At 45.5% G+C, this 17,116-nt stretch overlaps 1 protein-coding gene and 1 long non-coding RNA gene across 2 annotated transcripts in view; both read left to right on the top strand.

The window, feature by feature from the left end:
* The first annotated feature begins 413 nt into the window (after positions 1–413).
* LOC123023443 lies at positions 414–5,416 on the top strand. The gene is made up of 6 exons (XR_006414739.1): positions 414–530; positions 1,912–2,006; positions 3,595–3,662; positions 4,292–4,409; positions 4,674–4,814; positions 5,319–5,416. It is a non-coding gene; the product is annotated as an uncharacterized LOC123023443 (long non-coding RNA).
* The window catches only part of ITGAE (integrin subunit alpha E), a gene marked incomplete at its 5' end in the record, with an annotated part of 26,833 nt that continues 15,133 nt past the window's right edge, over positions 5,417–17,116 (top strand). Inside the window, 13 exons of the mRNA XM_044430405.1 lie at positions 5,417–5,432; positions 6,743–6,864; positions 7,293–7,438; positions 8,211–8,364; positions 8,627–8,777; positions 9,416–9,483; positions 10,085–10,217; positions 10,969–11,099; positions 12,486–12,626; positions 12,939–13,160; positions 13,891–14,024; positions 14,764–14,897; positions 16,729–16,877. Coding sequence (XP_044286340.1) covers positions 5,417–5,432; positions 6,743–6,864; positions 7,293–7,438; positions 8,211–8,364; positions 8,627–8,777; positions 9,416–9,483; positions 10,085–10,217; positions 10,969–11,099; positions 12,486–12,626; positions 12,939–13,160; positions 13,891–14,024; positions 14,764–14,897; positions 16,729–16,877 — 1,701 coding nt within the window. The remainder of the gene's footprint in view (positions 5,433–6,742; positions 6,865–7,292; positions 7,439–8,210; positions 8,365–8,626; positions 8,778–9,415; positions 9,484–10,084; positions 10,218–10,968; positions 11,100–12,485; positions 12,627–12,938; positions 13,161–13,890; positions 14,025–14,763; positions 14,898–16,728; positions 16,878–17,116) is intronic.

The following is a 17,116-nucleotide window of genomic DNA, read 5'->3' as shown; positions in this document are numbered from 1 at the left end:
TTTCTATTTATGATAACTTAAACACATATTTAAATCTATACGAAGTCCTGTTTCTCTAGCCAATAATAAAAAGAGTCCCAAGTTTGATAGAAATCAGTATCTTCTTTCTCCTTCAATGACAAAGTCAGTCGATCCATTTCTGCACAGTCTAAGATCTTTTTTAGGATCAGTTCATCAGTGGGTGGTTCTTCACTTTTCCAGAGTTGGGAAAATGCAATCCTCGCCGCAGTGATTACATGTAAAATCAAGTACATTTCTTGTTTACTAATATCAACAGGTATAATGACTAATAAGAAAACTTCAGGTTTAGGGAGCCCTGTGATTTCGACAGGTGCAGCAGAAAAGTCCCCAGCCACTTTGTCTGGCTCTTGCTTCCTGGCCAAACTGATCCTTCAACTTTCCACCTTCATTTCAGCCCCACAGGCTCTGAGCAGTTTTAACATTGATACCAACAAGGTATGGGTCTCAGCAGTTGTATCCCCGAATTTTGGACACCAGGTCCTCCAGCATTCAGATGGCCATCAGAACTGGTAAGGAAAAACAAAATGAGCACCGATCAAGCCAAGCTGTAGCTCCTCGTTGAGTTTAAGGCTGTGCGCTACATGCACAGTTTTGTTTTACGTTGTTATGGTTGTATATGATACAAATGTGAATTATTTCTGTTATTAGGGTTAGGATAAAACTAAACTCTGCCAAAAATGATTGTGTTCACAGGTGGACAACAAAACAAAACTTGCTTGACTACCCACGCAGTGCAAACAGAATAAACCTAACAAAATCTGTACAGCACTAGGGTGGTTGGCACAGACTAGTTGTTGCAACTTCTTTGGAGTTTCAAAGATGTTTTTCTTTGAAAAGAAAAGATGTTGCAACTGAAGATGTTTTTTCAATCTTGCCTGGAGATTCCAGGGATTGAATCTGGGGCCTTCTGTATGCAAAGCAGGGGCAGTGCTATGGAGCGATTGTCCTCTATCTAAAAATCCAGTCAAGATTCCAGTCCTCATGATTCTGAACAAACTACTGGTTTAAACAGGGACATGAAGAGCTGTCTTTTCCTGCGTTTAGTGCCTGCATTCGTCTAGCCCTGCTGTTGAGAGAGCCCTGCAAGGGGGGCTTCTCCAGGGGAATCTTTGAAGTCGGTGTGCTAAGCCAAAGATGGCTCCTGCATGCATGTATTCAAAACTATCCTTCCAAAAAACTTAACCCTTCACAAGGCAATGCCTCCAGCTTGGTAGCTGCCTATGAGAATCCATCAGCCCTGTACCTGGTTGGTGTGTCTGCCACAGAGCACGACCCCCCAGATGCCAAAGACAGCACAGAGGCTGGCCACACAAAGTCAGGCAGAAAAGTGATTTCCTGTTTCATATCCTGTCTCATATCAAGAGAGCTTTGACTACCGAGTGTGCTTGTCATCTCAGCTGTGCAAACCAGCTGGATGGAGTGCGGGCGGGCCGTGCTTGCAGATGACAGTGATGGCTCCGGATGGCTAGGAGGAACCTCAGGGTTCTGGAATCGCTCTACCCTTGGTTGCCAAAGGAGGGATAAAAACACGGAGGCAGGCTTCAGCTCGCCGGTTTCAAATAACCCACAGAATGCGTCCAACCCTCAGTGGGTTTGGCTGATGCAATCCTCCTGTGCCCAGCAACCTTCTAAAGTTGGTGTCCCTCCGGATTTTAAATGTCCTTTCATTCCAGCTCTCTGCTGGAATGCAGAATCTTAGGATTTTGAACCTGGGTGGACCATGGGCCAGGACAGGAAAAAGCTTCTCCATGCCTGCTTTTGGTAGAAGCTGGGTGGGCAACTGTCATTGGAAACACTGGTGCATCCATTGACTGGGGGCTGGACCAGATGACCTCTGTGTTCCCTTCCATTTCATGATTCTGTTTAAAGTTGTCTTTATTTTTTTCCAAGGATTTTAGTGACTTCCTTGGGGCCAAATGACTTTGGCAGGTTATATAAATGCCATCTGCAGGATGAAATCAGATGTGAGCTGGCAGACTTGGGAGGTATGTATGATCTTCCAAGTTTCCTGGGGAAACCTGGGGGCAAAGAAGATGCTGAGCGAGACAAATTCTTGGCCTGATCTAGCCAGGCATCAGTGATGTTCTCACCCACTGCATTTTGGCAACACCTGGAGTTCTGATAGTCAATGACACAGTGAAAGGCAGAGCCGAGATTAGATATAGGCTCACAGCTGTTTAAAAATTATTTGATGCTGGTATTTGATTTTTTTTAAGAATACATACTGTGTTGTATTTATTTTTATTTTTATTTTTAAGAATGTATTTTATTTTTAAGAATACAGATTGTGTCGAAATAAGTTTTTATTTCAACAACACATGGTTTGTTTGGGTTGTCACTGAAATGTGGTTGTCTTCACATGGCTTATCATGTGATCTGAACTCAACAGAGATGCCAAACCAGGGTGAACAACCCACAGTTCCCAACCCAAAACCCCCCATGGGTTCTCATCACGCATCGTTCATGGTTAACGAGCTAGGACTTGTTCACGGGGCTGGGTTCAAATGTGACAACACACATTTCAGCAACAACTCATGTTCAGGGACAACCCAGCCTTAACACAACCCTTGGTGAACCCAGTTGAGTTGTGTTATTGTTGTACCGGGAATTGTACTGGGAAGTTTTTCTGTCTTGAAAAGTGGTGAAGAAATAATAGTAGTCATCATTAATTAGCCCACCAAGTTCAGCACCCACATATGGGCACAAACTTGTGGATTTCTTCTCCTTTGTACATTCTCTTTGCTGTGTAGGAACCAAGACAATTGCAGTGTACAAATATCTCATTTAAGTCCATGGAACACATTTTGCAGACAACTGAGAAGTGCTGCATGATCACAGAAGAAAACAGGCCTTTTAAAAACATTCTGTTTCCAATGTGGGAATGTCCATAGCAGACATTTTTGAGGTGTCCTTCCCTAGCTCCTTGAAACATAATTTGTAGAGTTCCATTCCACATACAACCCGCACATCATACAACCAAGGGAAAAAACGGGCAATTAGAACATTTATTTTTATTTATTTATTTATTAAAACATTTTTATGCCGCCCCATTCGCCGAAGCCTCGGGGCGGCTCACATCATTGAGTTAAAATAATTATAATATAAATTAAAATATAAATATAAAATTAAAATACAGCAGTACAGTATAAAATAAGCCACCCTGGCCAGATAAAGCCAATGATGTTAACAGTTAAAATGCCGCTTGAATAAAAAGGTCTTCGCCTGGCGCCGAAAAACAAATAACGATTTAGTTTGTATGCAGAAATATTCAGTGCAAGCAGCTACAGAGTACAAACCAAGGCAATCCTTTCAAGCTCCTGGAAACACATTCTAGAAACCAATGTTCAACATCAGTCGCTCTGCATCATGTGGCAAAGGAAGAACACAGCTCTATGCTAAATTTCTTCGTAATTGTCCAACTGTCTGGCAATATGGAGTGCGTTCACTTGTCTGCTCATTTTATTTGGTTCTTTTTGAGCCCACCTTTGGTGTAGCTTTATCTAACCTAATTTTCTCCCTACTTGGTTGATAACTAGATCAATCCTCCATTCCCTCTCTCCCCTCTTTCTCCAGAAAATATCCAGAAATTGAAAAAATGGCACACTGGTATTGCTTTAGCCCAAAACTCGGAGAAGATTATGGTAAGATTTTTTCAGACCTTGCAGTAGAGAAGCTTGCCTAAAGTAGCAATAAGGAATTGATAATAATGTCATGTTATCTTTAACTGATTGCACTTTATATCAGCCAACAGCTGATGCTGTTTCTTTAACAACAATTCTAACTGCTGGAGATTTACAGCAGTTCCTGACAGGACTGTGATGCGATAAAGAGCACAAATTTGCAATAAAAAAGCACAATCACAAAAAGCTGGTTTTTAAAAAGTGACACAGTTAACAGTAAAAGCAGGCCTGTTGAAAACACCAGTCATGGGTATCGCCATCATGTGTTTGGACATCTTAAGATAACTTTAGACATCTGTAAGTGTCTCAGCACAGAGGGTTATCTTAACCTGGCACCGAAAGGATGGCCAGGTTAGCAGCAGGTGGGCCTCAGAGTAAAGTTCATTCCACAGTTGTGGAACCACCACTGAAAAGGCCTTCTCCTTGTCGCCACCTTCTTGGAGGTAGCTCTCCAAGGTAGGCCCAAGAACTTGACCGGAGTGTCTGGATAGATGGTGGGCGGAAGAGACATTATCTTAGGCATCACGGTCCTTTGCCATTCAGTGCTGACTGTCTCTGCTTCTCAGCTGCCAACTCTGTCTCCTCAACAGGTTTGCCTCCAGTATAAACGGAGCCTGAAACGCTTGGCCACCAAGTTGCTGAATGGCGTTTGCGTCCAACTTGCAGCCAACTTCCAGCCGAAAGCCTTTATGAACCTGACAGATATCAGTACGAAAGCAGTAATTACATTGACATATGGGTCTGTGGATCACCTGACCTAGTGTGGCAAGAGGAAGCCCCCTAAGACTGGACCAATTAAGATTCCGAAATTGGGCTCTCCCTGTACTTACCAACACGCTAAATTTGGCGTCTCCCTCAAGCCACCGCTCGCTCGGAAAGTGGTGCCCACCTGCATCCAGACAAGGTTGTTCAGACTTGGTAGCTTATTCAAATGTTTGCCACTGTTTTCCTTTGCTTTCTCTCTCTCACTAGTTCAGACTGGGTTGAATGTGAGTGGCCGGAAGCATAAAAGAAGCACAAGTGAGAACCGCTTTGGCAGTGCCGACCCCGACGACTCCAGCCTGATGCCCGGCAGCAGCTTTCACGAGCCGCTACCTGCCCGTGTATGCGAAGGTAGCCGTTCGGGTTGGAGGAGCACTCGGGGGTATGGGGTGCTGGCTCCTTCTCTGGAGGCGTGATCCTGGAATGGCAGTCTTTGTCTCCCTGCTGGAGCTTCTCAGCTTCATGCTTCATTTAGGTTTAGAAACATAGAAACATAGGAGTCAGAAGGGGTCTCCCGGGACATCTAGTCTGACCCCCGACTCCAGTCAGCTCTGCTCATGACATGCCTACCATGTGCATGTCCAGTCTATCCTTGAACACCCTCACCAAGGGGGCTTCAACCACCTTCTGTGGAAGCCCATTCCATACCCTCGGGATCCTAACTGTCAGGAAGCGCTTTACCACGTACAGTTACACATAAATGCAGATATTACAAAATCCCAACATGCTTCTGAGCCCCCAACAACCTCTTTCCAAAGGGAACCAAACCTGGGCGCACTTTTTGCTTTTGAAACACCTTTCTGTTTAAGGAATAAACTGAGCATCATGTTTACAATTCTTTTCTCTTTCATACAGAAACAACAACCCGAAATCCTGCAGCTGGAAGCTCTAGGTTCAGCTGCAACAGCCTCAATGCTAACAACAACAACAACAACCACAAAGAAGAAGAAGAGGAAGACGAAGAATCCTGTAAGTCAGGGCAAGCAGAAATTCAGCCAAGAACCAACAGTAGAGTCTTTTGGTTTGGTTTGGTTTTTTGCAATCTAACCTCAACGGCAGCTACAAAATTGCTTTCCCTTCCCTTTCTAAATTGTGCTGCTGGAACTGAGAGAGGGAAGAAAACCAGGAGAGAATGTTTGTGCAGATGAAAGTCAGTGTGACATAGTGGTTGGAGCTTTGGCAGGGGAGGTGGGTGACTCCTGAGTTAGTGGGGCTCCTTATGCGTTGTAGCTTTTATTCTGAGCAGTCTAAGAGTGCTCCATTTTTAAGGCTCTTCTAGTGGACAAGGAGAAATATGGGTTGATTTATGGCAGGGCTTTCCAACTGTTTTGAGTCAGCGGGCCCATTTGGAAATTTGGTGATGTGGATACACTCAGAAAAAGTCTGCCTTGGGATGGGAGGGGAACTTCCATTACTAAGAAAGCTGCTTTGGTGGCCATGGCTGGTCACAGAAGCCCTTGTTTCCCAGAAGGCAAAGTGATGAGGTCAAGAGAAAAGGACCTGGCCAAAGAAGCAAAGCCCAAGGCAGAATTGGAGCTGAGCTCCAGAATAAACCCAAATACGGATGGTTCTGGAAAGGAGCACTTAGCTTTGCAGCATGCCAGTCTCCCATAGGATAACGATAGCAAGAGCAAGAGTAAATGCTGCTGTTATTAATCTTTATCATCAGGATAAATAGCAACAATATATTTTAAGAAATAAGATAAAATTCAAAACTGGCAAACAGCCTACCCAGCAGAAAAGGAGAAACTCAGGGGCATAAGGGACACTGGAGATGTCGTGACCCCAGATGCTGGGGCTTGCTTCAAAAGCTTCACATTTGAAAGAGGATGCTAAACAAAGGCTTCCAGCCTTCAATGAACACGCTATTTCAATTTCTCACTCTGACGACTGATGTTTGTGCTCAGCTCTGTCTTGGTAGGATTCACCTGTGTGGAGCTGGTTTCCAGTGCTAGCCCTGAAGTCTTTGTAACTGAGGGCTCCTCCGAGAACCAAACAATCACAGCAGGACACAGGGACACATCTGTAGGATTTGGGGTGCAAGAAAGATGGGACCTGGGCAGATGCTTCGAGCCACACAACCCTCTCTTCCTTTTAGGAATTCAGCACAGACCTAGCTTTTCTCCCAAAAGAACTTCCCTTTTCCAAGAAATTAAAACCCTGTCATGCCCTCCTTCCTCTAACTTAAGCACACCACCACCACCACCAGATTCTCCAGATAAAAAGCTTTCGATCAGCTCCTAACCTCCTGGTTCTGTCTCCCACCCTGCTCTCTGCAGACTTTCAGACCGAAATAGCTATCATCTTAGATGGATCTGGGAGCATCGACCCTCCAGACTTTGAACTGGCCAAGAATTTCATCTATAACATGATGGAGACCTTCTACGAGAAATGTCTTGAGGTAGTTTCCTCTACTTTGCATGGCTGGCTTTCTTCCTTCAGGCAGGGAGCTCAACAGGGGGCCATCCATCCGCCACCCAACTGCAGGCCATTTGAGTACCACCAAGACATTTTGCTTAATGTTGAGTTGAAATACTTAGTTGCTTCGTCTTGGCATTTGACTCTGTCCATTCAGGTCCTCCCCACTGGAGCAGCAGAAAACAAAATTGGCTGCTTCATTTCTTATGTGGCAACCAAACATTTCCTTGGCCTGCTATATTCAGAACCCCCACGAGTCTGGTTTCTGGGCTTATTTCTTAAATGCTTTCTGCCTGCTTTTTCTTTCCCTGCAATCCAAAAGCGCTCAGCTAATGGCAGCTTTAAGAAACCTCTTCCACATTTTTCAGGGAATCAGCGTTAAGAATGACCATGCTCTTCCTTCTGCTCTAGTGTGTTTTCGCCTTGGTCCAGTATGGATACATCATCCAGACAGAGTTTGACCTGCAGGTGGACAAGGCCTCTGCCTTGAGAAAAGTGAGGGCCGTTAAGCAAGTGGGCAACGTGACCCGGACTGCATCAGCCATGCAACACGTCCTGTGAGTCAAAATACCGCAGGTACCAAGCACGGTGCGGGCTCCTGTAGGTGAAGAGGAAGCGGAGGTGCAAAAATGAGCCAGCGGTGAAAGCAGGACATGGGGTCGGATGCGTTTGTGTGTCTGACGTGCCCGCAATCTGTCTGTCGCAGGGTCTTGCTTCATGCTGGCATGAGCTGCATCTTTTATTTCAGCTGCCGCTTGAAATGCAGCTTTGGAGAGCTTCTCCAAAATGGGATCTGGGCCTTGGGCTCACTTTAGCAAACCCAGGGTTTTCTTGTTTCCAGGGTTGTTGTGGTGGGGTTGTTGTGGTGGGGATAAGATCGAGAGGAACCTGGAGAATTGTGTCAGTCACCTCAGATTTCTTGGGAATAAAAAGGTGGGTTAAAAATAGAAAAATAGAATAAATAAAGTAAAACTGAGCTACAGTACAAAGATTAAAATGTAAGGGCAAATCTGAAGTCACATTCTCAAAGATTAAAATTCCTCGGAAAAAACAACAGGTCAGCACCTAGTATTGGGCACCTATCCATTCATACATACAATATTGCTGGACAGGGAATGATGTAATGTCACAAACGGACGGGGAAGGGGCATCCATACACACACTGCTCCAGATGGCTTCCCACTGTGTCTTCCACCCCCTTTTAAAATGTCAGGACATTTTCTACTTGGGCTGCTGGCAGAGGCCTCTGAGTTCCTTTCCTTTGTAGAAGGGCAAAATCTTCTCCTGGGTTATCCTGCAAACTGAACAGTCTTTTTCTGCTTCAAACAGAGATTCCATCTTCAGCGCTTCGCACGGGTCCCAGAAGAAGTCTGACAAGATCATTCTTGTACTGACAGATGGGGAAATTTTGATGGACGAGCTGGATTTGAAAACAGTGATCAGTTCCTCAGAAATGGCAGGCATCGAGCGTTATGCAATCGGGGTAAGCGCTGCATCCTGCCAGGGGTCTCGCAATCCTTAATCTCTCTTCTTGCCATGGCATCCATCAGCAGGTGGGGCTGGTTAGGACGTGTGAGGGGAAGGGCTCCATGGGGGAGGATAAATTGGGAGCATAGATGTTAAGGGTCAAGTCTGAGTATAAATAATTCTTTTAAAATGACGTATTCCATAGAAGGCGGGATGGGGGTGAACCGTGCCAGGGCTCTGCATGTGCTCTTATCACACACATGGTGTGTTCCATCCAGGTTGGAGAGGCCTTCAACAGGATGAACCCCCTTCAAGAGCTGCGCCTGATCGCCTCTGACCCGGACGAAAGTCATCTCTTCCGCGTGACCAACTATTCGGCCCTGAATGTGCTGCTGTCCACGCTGGAGCAGAAATTTTTTCAGATAGAAGGTAAGAAAGGCAGGAAGCAAACTTCGGGGTGGGGCGGGGCGGGGCGTCGGTCCTCTACAACTGGGGTCCCAAAGCTTTTAATGCCACAGGTCAAAACTCTTGGGGCGCCTTTTCCTGCAGCGGGTGAGGATGAAGGAGAAAGGGGCACTGTCAAAATGCCAGAGATACCAGCCTTTTAAAAGTATCAAGCACTGCTCAGTTTTTTCTAGTGATCTAGGGCTTTCTTCCAAGGAAATTCCAGTACACTCTTCTGCCAGATTGGATGTCCATTCATCTCCAGACGTTCTCCTCCCAACAGGATCTCCAGCAGAGAAAAGGGTCTTTTCCATGCAGTACATGATTCTTTTGACTGGATAGGTCAGGCATTGAACCAGAGATTGAACTCTCTGTCACTGAGTTCTGGTTCTTCCCTTTCACATTTTCAAAAGCAAGATTCTAGTCCTCATGGTTCTGAAGAAAATTGGAAATCTGACACCAAGTCAGAGCCACTAGTCCTTCTAGTGCAGTGTTGTCTATACCAGGTGTCAGGGTCTCAGGAAAAGAGGGGTCTTCTCCTGGAATGGGACCTTTCATCTGTGGCACTGAGCTATGGTCCTTCCCCAGGGACATCTCTCACCTTCTCTTCCTCTGCTCTTCAGGTATGGCCGGCAACATCCTGGAATTCGAGCTGGCTGAAAGTGGGTTCAGCGTTCACTTCCCGGATGAGGCGAGTGGCTTAAAAGCGTATTTCCAGGGGTGCAGGGCAGCATTTAGGGTCTTTGTTACAGGGGGCTTTTATTGTGGGCTCGCAGCTGTTTCCAGGTACTTTTCATGAGGCTGTGATCTTTTGGGACATCTCCTGTGCTTTGCCACTATTTCCACAGCCTCTTATTTACTTATTTAAGAGCAAGGAAAAAGTGGTATTATCTAGAAATCACGCGATGAGAAGCTTGTGTCTTTTTTGAACTCTTCCACGCCACCTTGTGGTTGAATAATGGAACACAGAGAAAGGCAGAGAAAGATTTCTTTACCCGTGTTAGAGCTGTCCGGACCCTAAGATTGCCCTCAGTGTTCCTTCTTCAGGAGTCCCTGCCGAGGACATGAGGTGGGGGGGCTATTAAGAAGAGGGTCTTTTCTGTTGTGACACCCTGGTTGTGGAATGAACATCTCAGAGCGGCATTTCTAGTGTATTTTAAGATTCTGAGGGTTGTGACTTGCCAAGAGAACGAATTTATATTTGTTTATTCCATTACCCCGTCCATTAGCCAGGATTTTTTATTTATTAGACATTCCTAAATTTAGCTTGTGCTTCATTCTTGCCTCTTCAGAAGAATATTCTGTTTGGTGCCGTGGGAGCTTTTGACTGGTCCGGAGGCGTCCTCCTACATAACCCAGCGAAAGGGTCCACTGTTTTCTTAAATGAATCGAAAGAGGCAACAGATGCACGGAATGGCTATCTAGGTAATTCTCCATCCACAGGGCAAATGGATTTTTTTAATAACTCTAGGCAAATGGCTTTTGCTCAGAATAGATGGTTCCTTTTGAAGCTCAGCACTGATTTACTGGAAACAAGAAAACAAATAGAACAATACAAACCTTGGCCAGAAAGGAGGGCATTAAGATCTCAGATATTTCTGGCAGGGCCATCCTTCTGCCTATAACTGCCTCCAGTTTCATTGTACCCATTTTGTTCACTGGGCTTCCCCAAGCATGAGAAGCTCAGGAACACCAGAATCCGCCTTCTGCAGCATCGATCTTGGGTGATTTTCTTGGCATTTGCCAGAAAAGAGCAATGAGCACAATGCAGGGGCTGGAACAGCTCCCCTAAGAGGAATATTACAGTGTTCAAGAGCGTTTTGCCTAGAAAAACAGTAGAGACACAATAGAGATATTCAACATTTTGGCAGGTGTGGAGAAAGTAGAGGAGGAGTCATTATTCTCCCTCTCATAATACTACCCATCAGGTCCAGGACACAGAAAAGGCAGACCTCCGTCACATAGCTCAGAGTTAAACTATGGAATTGCCTGCCATAAGATGGAGTAACAGCCACCCATTTGGTAGAGAAGGCCACCCGTGGTTACTAGTCCTCATGACCATCTGCTGCTTCCTGTTCCAGAGACAGTATGCCTTACTCAGTGGGTTGTCCTTTGTGTGTGAACATCTTTTACCTTTCCTTGGATTAAGTTCTGCTGCCGCTCTGTTCTGTGCCAGGCTACAAGTTGGGGTCAGTCAACACAGGCAGTGACACTCTGATGGTCGCAGGGGCCCCTCGGCGTGGCATGACGGGAAGAGTCCTGGTGTTTGAAGATGTGCACTTAAAGCAAAGTCTAAACGGGACTCAGGTAGGAGTTTTGCAGCATTTGATGGGGCAGCGCGTGACACTGGTTTGGGCTCTTCTCTTATTTTTATTTATTTATTTATTTATATTGCAATTTATATCTTGCCTTTGTTCTACAAAGGGCTCAAGGCAGCTTACATCTCCTCCATCTTATCCCCGTAACAACAACCCTGTGAGGTAGGTTGGGCTGAGAGTCTGTGACTGGCCCAAAGTCACCCAGTTGGCTCCATGGCTGAGCGGGGACTAGAACCCAGATCATCTGAGTCCCAGTCCCATGCTCTTAACCACTACACCACGCTGGCTCCTCATGTGCCAGAAGACTTTTCCTTAGGATCGGGGCCTTTCTGGGTGCAGGCATTTCACTACCTATAGTCCTGCCTCGGCATCTGAGTGATACGGTTGGAATTTCTGCCTTCCCATCCCTTGCATGCTAAGAATTAATTGCATTTGGCCAGAGGAAAAAAACCCTTGTGGCCAAATTTCCTGGATTGACTTTATTAGATTACTCGTAGTTCAATTCTGTACAAGTTTATTCAGGATCCAGTGTTTAGTGGAGTTTACCCCTAGTATCTAGGATTGTAGCTACACATCTCCGCATGCCTCAGCTTTCCAAATATAGAAGACTATTTAGACTTCCACTCCTGCCCTCAGACCAGTGGCAGCAAAACATTTTTTGTCTGTCTGTCTGTCTGTCTGTCTGTCTGTCTGTCTGTCTATGCCAACCTCCTTACTTCACCCCTCCCTCCATTACACATCTCTCTAGGATTCTCTTTCTCTTCTCACAACAAACCTGTGAGTTAGGGTTAGGCAAAGAAGGATATTTACCCCGCATTGCTCAGTGTTTGGTGGCTACAAAGCAGAATTTGAACCCAGGTCCAGCACTCAAGCCACTGGAACACACCAGGAATAATGCTCACATGCTGATCCAATAACGTAGCAACACCAGAGGGAAAAGATTAGAAAAGATGTCGGGATGATATCCCCACGGACCACTCATAAATCATCCAGATTTCTCTAAGCATGCCAGGTAATCCAATTACTTCCTGCCAGGCCCCACCGCCTGCCCTTTCCAGGTGATGTCAATTTGCAGTTTTGCTGATGCTTGCAGTGAGCATTCAGCTAAGGATCTTGCATGCACACAGAGCAGCAAAAAGGAGGTGAGGACAGGCTTTGTGGGTATAGACTCCTACGAGGCTGAAAGAAAAAGTAAAAAAAATACTCAAAAGAGAATTAGAAATTCCTGTGGCATGCTCAGCAGAAATTCCATGGTATTTCTCCCATCTCCAAGCTGATGCATTCCTTGTCTACAGGAACCAAAACTCCCATTGCTGATGGGAACTGTATTCTGACATGCGTGAGGATTCTTAACCTGTCTTTCTTCTGACCACAGGTCGGGTCCTACTATGGGTCTGAATTCTGCTTGTTGGACATAAACCAGGATGGCATAACCGATTACTTGCTCGTCGGAGCTCCATTTTTCCATGTCCATGGAGAGGAAGGAAAAGTTTACCTCTACCATTTCGATAAAGAGGTAAAAGTTTCTTATAATCTGGAAACGCTTTGCAGGAAGCCAGAAAGTAGCGAATAGGCTTGAGTGTGATTATTTTCCTCTTCCCTAATCATCCTTTATTCCTTGTGTGCCACGTCTTTTCAGAATGTAAACCTAGAGACTGATCAGTCTTGTTTACTGACTACATGCAAGGCATTTTAGGTTCCTCTTTGGCGGAGGACAGTTTCAAGATACTTGAAAGAAAAATAATAAATTCTTCTGCGCTGAGAGCAGCAGGGGGCAAACTGCTTGGAATTAATCTTTCTTCTTTTTTTCCTCGCCCCCCTGCCCCAGACTAAACTTTTCAGTTCAGCAGGCCACTTAGCTGGTGATCCCTCCTTCCCTTTCGCTCGCTTTGGGTTTGCCATGGCTGCCATTGGAGACATTGACGCTAACGGCTTTGGGGACGTGGCCATCGGAGCGCCGCTTGAGGGACACGAACCGGACTCCGGCTCTTCGGGCAGCATTTACATCTTTAATGGTGGCAAGGACGGGATCCACAGTTCCTTTTCCCAGGTGCCATCCCATCTCCTAGCCAGAGAGTGAGAGACAGTGGTTCAGGGCGGCACGGGAGGCCGGTAGCCACAGGGGCATCTCCCCTGGTAAATCTCAGGGAGGACAGAACTGTGTGTGCTGCTTTTGTGGAAATGATGTATTCTATTTCTAGCCCGCTTTGTTGCCTTCTTCAAGGAGTCCAAGGCAGTTGACTCCCTCCTGCTTCCTGTTTTATCCTCACTACAACCCTGCAAGGCAGGCTAGGCCTAGAGTGCTTGACTGGGTTAAAGTCACCCAGCGAGCTTCATGGCTGAGTGGGGGCTCAAGCCCAAGTCTGTCCAGTCCTAGCCTAAAACTCCAGCCATTATATTGCACAGTCTCATCCAGTACTCATGATGCTAGCCCACCATCATGGCGAGGACGCCAGAGTTTTATTTATTTATTTTTATTTATATTGCGATTTATATCCTGCCTTTTTCCTGCAAAGGGCTCAAGGCAGCTGACATCATTCTCCTCCTCCATCCTATCCCCACAACAACAACCCTGTGAGGCAGGTTGGGCTGAGAGTCTGTGACTGGCCCAGAGTCACCCAGTTGGCTCCATGGCCGAGCGGGGACTCGAACCTGGATCGCCTGAGTCCCAGTTTAATGCTCTTAACCACTACACCACAATTTAGCTCTCGGTTTAGCTTTGCGTATTGGAGGGAGACCACCTCCACAGCCATTTAAAGATCTCTCCCTTTTCCTTTTAGCGGATAACAGCGGCGCAAACTGGCGTGGCAGGACTCATGTATTTTGGAAGGTCTGTGGCTGGAGGTTTGGACTTCACAGAGGATGGGCTGCTAGACCTAGTGGTTGGATCACTGGGCAATGTGATTTTGCTCCGGTAGGTCGGAACTGCAGCTTCTGGAGTTCTCCAGGAGGCAGACACAGACATAAACGTGGTGGAATGCTCTCTTGCACTGCCTATTTCTCTTTTTTAAAATAACAATAATAATAATTATTATTATTTCTACAAACTAACACTAAAACATCAATCATCAAAGACATCAGACATACTGGGTCAGCCCCCTACTCTCTTTTTTTTAACAGTCCATAACCATATTCAAATCTACACGTCGTCCCGTTTCTCTAGCTTACACTGCCTATTTCTCTTGGCATTAGAAGATGGCTGTCAAAAGACTTTTGCTGGCTTGCAAAAACAAAATCAATTGAAGGAAATCAATAGAAGTGATCAATGAATTGCTCTGGGGAGGCAGAGCAAGAGAGAGAGAGAGAGAGAGAGAGACTGTTTTTTATGATTTAGGATTACCTTAAGATAAAGACCTAACCAAATGCTGATAGTAACATTTTAAGGAATAAAACAGACAGGATTTTAAATAAGAGTGTTTTTTCTTATTTTACTGTACAGCAGGTCCAGGGGAACCTGATCCAAATTTTAAAAGTACCCCTATTTTCCATGCTTCAGGGTTGGCATGTGTGTATGGACTCTAGAGTGAAAAAGGAAATGAAAAAGCATCTTGCTGCTAAACATATGAATTGTGTCTGCTTTGGGCCTGAGCCCCAAGGTTGCTTTCACTTGCTTTTGGGGACACTGAGCTTGACTGTGCTGCTCTTCTGACCAGGTCGAGACCAGTTGTTCAGTTAGCGCCTACTATGGAATTTACACCAAGGAGTATTTCCGATTTCCAGAACAGGAGCACCGTCCTGGCCAAATTGTGCTTCAAGCAAACTTTCTTTCCAGATGCTTCACAACCAGGTAAGAATAACCCACTGCAAGCTGCATTCCAGGAAATAGACCTTGGAAGTACATAATGTAATGGAACGTACATAATGTTGTAAGCCGTCCCGAGATGCCGAGGCATGAGGGGACGGCATATAAAAGTTTTTAAAATAAATACATTTAGTGCAGAAGGGACCCCTAGGCAAAAATCCTAAACTGGACACCAGCACACCAAGAAGAGAAGCAACTATTTCAGCCGGGGTGGGCCATTTCTAGCCCTTTAGAAGCTGTTGCAGTACAAGTCCCCTACTCAGACACCCCTGGCTGTGCTGGGAGATCCGGCTGTAGTGGCTTCCACATGACAGGTGCATGGCTATTTTGTTTGTTTAAAACTTTTGTTTCCCAGTCCAATCCATAAAAGCCTCAGGATGGACCACAGCATCATCTCTCTAATAAAAACCTGGCTAAAAGATGGAGATGGAGGAGGAGATGTAAGCTGCCTTGAGCCCTTTGTAGGAAAAAGGCAGGATATAAATCGAAAAATAAATAAATAAAATAAATAAAAGTAAAACCGTTTTATTTTCCCGCTATTTTAATGTTTAATTGATTTGAACTGGGGTTTTCGTATAGTAACTGTCCAATGCTGCGGTGTTCGTTTATATTCTACTTTTTCATTGTAAGCCACCCATAGACATTTACAGTGGACAGTTTAGAAAGGCTTTTAATAAATAAATAAAAATAGAAAAGTTTAAAAAATAGCTCTTAAAATAATGGAAAAATAAAAAACTTTTGGCCTGGTGCAGAAAAGAATAAAGTGTTGGTGCCAGGCGCATCTCTCTGGGGAGTATGTTCCACAGCTGAGGTGCCGCCACGGAGGTAGTCGCTCTCCTAATCTCCTTCAAAGAGGGCTCGCAAAGAAAGACCTCTGACCCAGCTCTTAAGGTGCAGGCAGGCACCTGGGGCTAGAAACGACCCTCTCGGGTCCAGGGCCAGCCAAAACGTCCCCGGGGGGCAGATCACCAAACAGATAGGGGCCAGTTTATCTAGTCTGCAGGCCTTTTAAAGACATCACTGTAACCTCCTTACATTATTTGGCGAGAGAGAGAGAGAGAGAGAGAGAGAGAGAGAGAGAGAATGAGAATATCCAGGTGTGAGGCTCCGCTGTTGGCATCCGCCAGGGGGCACTTCAACGGAGCTCTCCGTGGTGCTGCAGCCCGTTCCCCGAGCGAGGGTCCGCGCCTTCAGAAGTTCAGACCACTTCCCAGGGCGCTGGAGAGAACGGCGCCCATTCCCCAGCTCCCCACCAGCCCATCCACGACCTAAACATTATATCTGCTTGACGTTTCAATGGATAGCTTTTAGGCACAGCGTGTGTGTGTGTATTCACAGCAGCAGAGTTACTTCGACTCCATGTAAAAACGTTGCGACATCTTACTTTTTTACTACCCCCTCTTTATTAGTTTATTTAAAGTTTTCGTATGCTGTCCCTTGCTATATAGCCTCGGGACGGCTCACATAAATAAGCAAATATAATTCAAATACAGTTAAATCTCAGAAACATCCTGGCTGCACAATTAAAACCTATAAATATTAAACATTGTTAAAATAGTTTGAATAAAAAGGTCTTAGCCTGGGAGCGCATTCCTCTTTGTTCTGCTGCTGGCTTTGATTTCACACCACACTTTTTTTTAAAAAAATTTGCTGCTATGAGTACATCATGAAGCTTTACAAAATAATTTTTCTTTCTATACTTATTAATTCTCATTGGTAATGTATATTCTGCCACAACAAATCAACAGCACCCATAGTCTTGTCTGAATAACTGCAGCCCCTCTGCTTCCTCTCAGCATCTGATCTGTTCTCCTAGGGATCCGTAATCTTCTACTTAACTACACAGTGGATTTGGATGTTAACATGGGAACAAAGAGAGCACAGTTTGAAGATGAGATGGCCACCATCGGTGGCACAATCCCCTTCGTGGAGAATTTGTGTCCCCAGCTACAGCTTTCAATCCTGGTAAGTGTCAAAGGATTCTAGAGGGATGATAGTGAAGGTTTTGCACCTTAGCAGCGGTCGTGATCTTGCAACTGGATTGTGAAGATCCTCCAGGACACACCTTGTGTCCAAGAAAGGGCCCATCTTGGTCACAGATGGGCAAAAAGAAGGTCGATCATTTGGCCAGCTCTGGGTTTGGAGGGATGCTCTTGCTTCGTGGCACATGATCACACAGACTGGGAATGAACAACAGGTGTGGG

Source organism: Varanus komodoensis, unplaced genomic scaffold (assembly GCF_004798865.1).
Source record: "Varanus komodoensis strain SLA01 unplaced genomic scaffold, ASM479886v1 scaffold20_1, whole genome shotgun sequence".
NCBI classification, from domain to species: domain Eukaryota; kingdom Metazoa; phylum Chordata; class Lepidosauria; order Squamata; family Varanidae; genus Varanus; species Varanus komodoensis.
Note: the sequence above shows the minus strand (reverse complement) of the source record. Positions and strands in the feature narration are given on the sequence as shown.